At 47.6% G+C, this 4,798-nt stretch overlaps 1 protein-coding gene across 1 annotated transcript; it reads left to right on the top strand.

Annotated features, from left to right (window-relative positions):
* Positions 1 to 894: 894 nt before the first annotated feature.
* On the top strand, positions 895 to 3,705 carry LOC147339421 (uncharacterized). The gene has a single exon (XM_086294403.1). The coding sequence runs from the start codon at positions 1,483 to 1,485 to the stop codon at positions 3,688 to 3,690; it is 2,208 nt and encodes a 735-aa protein (XP_086150529.1). The 5' UTR covers positions 895 to 1,482; the 3' UTR covers positions 3,691 to 3,705.
* The last annotated feature ends 1,093 nt before the right edge of the window (positions 3,706 to 4,798 follow it).

The following is a 4,798-nucleotide window of genomic DNA, read 5'->3' as shown; positions in this document are numbered from 1 at the left end:
CGATAAGAAGCGATCGCCTCATCCTGCAGGTGCAAGATATCTGCAAGCGAAGAGACTAGAACACCCAAGGCCGATTTCCTTTTATGGAGTTGTTTTTCTGCTAATGCAGCACTTTCCTCACAACCCCCTCCTGTAAGTTTTAGAGAATATATACCCATCCTCACAGCAAATCTTGGGAATCTCCTGATGTGAGCTGTGTTGAGAGGTTGTCTCTGTCTCAATAAAAGTTCACTGATTCCCCATCTGCCGCAGGTGTCCGGTTGTCTTCATTCTCCGCCAGCCTGGTTAAGTCAATTCCTCCTTAACATCTAAAAGAACCTATTTAATGAAGGAAGACGGGTTCACTTTGTGTTTAATATTATTCTATTGCTGTTGTTGTTTTTTTTGTATCCTTCAATTGGCGTCACGAACAGGATCCGCTCCAGGTCAACTGGAACGGATGGGAGGACTTCGGCCGTGGTCTGAGTGAACGGAGTTTGGACAAAAGCTGTGTGCACACAAAAACAAGGTAAGCAGACCTTTTATTTCTGCTATATTGAACATTATAAAAATACTTAGTGTCCAAACTCCTAGTAATTCATAACCAAAATTGTCTGGCTTACTTAAGGCTTGTTGAGAATCAGACAAGTGAATAAGAAATAAGTGAATAAGAGATAAGTGAATAAGAAATAAGTGAATAAGTGAATAAAGATAAGAGTGAACTGAGGTCTGACCACGGTTGCAGCCGACGGGTTGCTCTCCGGTGTCGGATACATACCTCAGTGCAGGTCTGGGACCTTGAAAGGGTTTATTAGTAACGCCTTTCTAAACAAATTAAAAGGTTAAAGGCCTTGAGAATATTTTTTAGTAATATTCTCTAAACTACAGAAGGGTTAGGAAGGCCCAGAGGACTTTATTAGAAAAGATCCTCTAAAACTTAAAAAGGAGAAGTACTGGTTGGAGTCCAAAGGAGGGGTCCCTTTGATCAATAGGAGAAAACGGATCTCTTCTTAAAACCCCGATGATTTTAGTGTTTTAAATGTTTTGATGTTCTGTTTGATATTGGACACACATAAATACACGCTGAATGCTTGCTGTGGAACACTGGGCAGGACAGTTTGGTTCTCCGTTGTTCACAGATTACACAATTAAAGGAACTAGGTTCCTCTTTTGGTTAAAATAATACACCACACATAGAATTTTTTTTACACATTTATTACATACATAAGGAGGGTAATGAGTGACTGCAGGTAATGTATGAAGTGTGAATGAGACGTGTGAACAAGGTGACAACCAACTAGCACCCCTATCAGGAAGCTCTAGGCAAGGTTACCCGCCAGACTCCGGTTTGGTAGAAGCTTGGTAACACCTGAAGGGATATTTCAGTGCTGACTCACCTTTAAAGCAGCGCCCCAGCTGTTAGTGCCTAACAGAGGCAGAAACCCAGCTGGCCCAAATTCTCCTTTAAAATCAATAAAAGAACACTCCTCCATTGACAGTAAAATGGATGGAGAATTAGATCGAGAAACTAATGATGATGGTTGGGGTCCCGGTGTTATTCTTAGCACATTGGGAGAACAATTAACATGTGTTGAGACAGTCATCAACTCCACACACCAGCCTAAAGAAGCAAAAAAGCAGAAAGAGTCATTGAGGAAAACAGCTGAAAGGTTAATGAAAGAAAAGGGAAAGGACGAGGGGAGTAGTGGTAACTGGGGAATAATTTGGCAGAATAAGGCTATGCAGGCAAAAGAGAAAGAGGAAGAAGCCAACTCAGCAGCAGCAGGTGCAGGTGTGATGAGCGGGGTGAGACACAGAAAGGAAGCAGATAAGCACGCAGGCCGCAAAGCTAAATTTAATCACTGGGTGTGTTTATGGGAAACTGCAAAACCACACATGAAGAAAAATAGGTCTCAGCCACCTCCCTATTCTGCCTCAACTCCTCCCTCAGCAGGCATATATCCGGTACTTAATATCTCTGGTGGAATAATGACTATTGGAGAAGAACCGCCCGTAGCTCCAACTCCCATAGATACCAAGCATTTTTGCCCAGGAAGCTCCTCTCTGTCGGCGACATCCTCAGCTAGTAGTAGAGCCCCCTCTTCTATGTCCCATTGTTTTGGAACCGGATCTGAAGGCCTAACTGACCCCCCTGCGAGCGCACCATTTGCGGTTCGAATGAACAGACAGGAACCCACTGAACAACAATTAACTGACCAAGAAGCAGCATTACGCAGCTGCTTAAATGAACATAGGTCAGTGGTCCAGGTGAATAATCGTGTTGCGTCAGCCCCTCTTTCCCGGTCCAACCCCTTTGCCAGCACTCCTGTCGCTGTTAAAGGAGATCTGACCGCTACTGCAAAAACTGAGCCTGGCACTTCACCAAATGTCACAGTTACCATGTCTTTGGTGGGCCGTCAGGATCCGGAAACACAGATGAGTTTAGCCCACGTTTTTGCTGACACTGCTACCCCACCAGGCGGGGAAGAAACTGAGGATACTGATGATGAACTCAGTGACCTTAACAATACACCCCCCTCTACCCCTCCCAGTTTAGGATATCAGACTAGATCTAAGGGCCCTGTGCCTCAGCCTCCAGGCATATTTCCCCTGGTCCAGACTAAAGCGCAACGTAGACCAGTGTATCAACCTTATTCATTCGGAGATGTCCAGGCCCTAGTGGACAAACTCCCTGACATAACGGAGGGAGGGAATGCCTGGTTGGCTGGTTTGGATAAATACACAGCTGGACAGGACCTCGCACTGGGAGATTTTAGAGCTATTATAACTAGGTGCACATCCCGATCTCAGGCAGCGGACCTGGAACAAAATGCGGGTACTACCATGCATGAGAACGAGGTGCCACTAATGCAGGCCTTGAGGTTTATTGGACCGGCCCTGCGCAAACAATTCCCACCCAAAAATCAAGGCACCTTACAGAAATTTAAATGGGAGGGAAAGCAAAATCCCACCCATTATCTAAATCAGGCTGTTGAAGACTGGGTGAACCATACAGGTCATCACCCCAGTAGGACTTGTTCACAGAGCATGTGGTTTAGAAGGGCGGTGCTGAGGGGCATTCCGGAGTCAGTAGGCCAGAAAATGGAGGATAATCCTGATTTGCAGGACTGTGACTTTGCAATCTGGAAGAAACATTTGATTTTTAATCTTAACAAAGTGCAGATTAAGTCTGATGATAAAGCGGAGAGCGTCGAAGATTTACAGTTGCAACTGTTGAAGGTTCAGCTGCAGAAAGCTAAAAACGACCTGGGTGGAAAAGGTGACAAGCCTAAAAAGCAGCTTGTGGCCGCTGCGGCTCCCCCTCCTGGTCCAGTTGCCCCTGATTTGTATCCGAACCCATGGCCAACTGATCCACAGCCCCCCCAGTATGGTGCTTATCACTCCCCGGCCCCTTATGGGCAGAGAGGTTCCCCATTTGGAGGAAACGGAGGTGGTTTCAGGGGAAGGGGTCAGATGGGAGGTGGTAGGGGAGGCCAGATGTATGTTTGTTTCCGGTGTGGACAACCTGGACACTGGGCTAAAGCGTGCCCTTTGAACCCGGCTGCTGGAAGAGGCAGGGGAGCCCGTGGTGGGCCCTATCAGCATCCTGGCCACAGAGGTGGACCTCGTGGTGCTGTAGTTGGAGTGCCCCCGGCCCCACAGATGCCTGTGATGGGGTGGGAGTACTACGAGGGTGGTCCCCAGCTATAGGACACCCCACAGACTGCCCAGGACGGTGAAGGGACAACGGCGGACCCTATGCTGTCCATAACTGTAGATAGAAGAAGAAGCAGCTTTTTAGTGGACACTGGAGCTACGTACTCCACCATTAAGAATGTTGCTCGTGAAAGACTTACTGACAGAGTGATTACAGTGGTGGGCATATCTGGGGAACCTAAAACTCTGCCTTACACCGTGCCCCTCCCCACAACGGTTGGAGATCAGACCTTGTTACACAGCTATGTTTGTTCAAAACAGGCGCCTGTGAATTTACTGGGAAGAGACTTGTTGATTAAATTAGGAGCCACAATACTCTGCTCTTCACAAGGCCTAACTGTGACTCTCCCTACTGGGGTTGTACTTCCCTGCTCTGATGGGCCAGAGGGAGGTGGTCAGTTTCTGCTGCAACCCTCCTCCTGTTTGGCGGACTCTGCTGACATCTACTGGGCATTATTGGAAGTTGAAACACCTGCTGAACCAGGAGTTTGGACTGCTTTTCAGCAATGGCGGCCGTGGCTCTCACTCCTACATCCTTATGTCCCTCCCCCTGACCCACCTCATGTTACACTGTTTTATGACAGGCATGACACCACCTGGTACCAGCACATGTTCCAAAAGCAGTGTGAGGGGCGGGCTTGGTCTCTGAACATGTCGTGCATTTTTGCGGCACCGGAGGGAGTGGCAGCAGCGGTTACTTTTACAACAGATCAATTACAGTGGTACATGATGTCTGATGAGGCAGCTCCCCATGTGTCACTGGCCTTACATCCTGGACACCAGGCTAAGGAGCTGGGTGGAATGGTTAAACGTTCCCTTGCGGCCACTGACTGGACACCTACAAAACTCCCACAGGTTTTGTTTTCTCCATCTACCAAGACATACCAAATTTTAAATGATTGCTTTAATTCCTCAACACTGCAACATGGAGTGGTCAGCGGGTCACATGGAAGAGAACACACAGACCACTGTGATGCTGCGCCTTTACTCGACTCTCTTCCAGATTGTTTGTGGTCCCTTGGACCCACAGATGTAGGTTTAGTTGATGTGGAGCCAGTCTCTTTTCAACTGTCATCTGCTACCCCTTTGTGGCAGCCTCAGT

Source organism: Aulonocara sp. 'chitande type north' Nkhata Bay, linkage group LG1 (genome assembly GCF_057382095.1).
Source record: "Aulonocara sp. 'chitande type north' Nkhata Bay isolate Kocher_YH1m ecotype deep benthic linkage group LG1, A_spYH_male_GT1.1, whole genome shotgun sequence".
Classification (NCBI taxonomy): domain Eukaryota; kingdom Metazoa; phylum Chordata; class Actinopteri; order Cichliformes; family Cichlidae; genus Aulonocara; species Aulonocara sp. 'chitande type north' Nkhata Bay.
The sequence above is the reverse complement of the archived record's forward strand: the minus strand, read 5'-3'. Positions and strand labels throughout refer to the sequence as shown.

Bases quoted from the DNA above. Each gene is read 5' to 3' on its own strand.
- LOC147339421 (XM_086294403.1), top strand. From the start codon at position 1,483: ATGGATGGAGAATTAGATCGAGAAACTAATGATGATGGTTGGGGTCCC.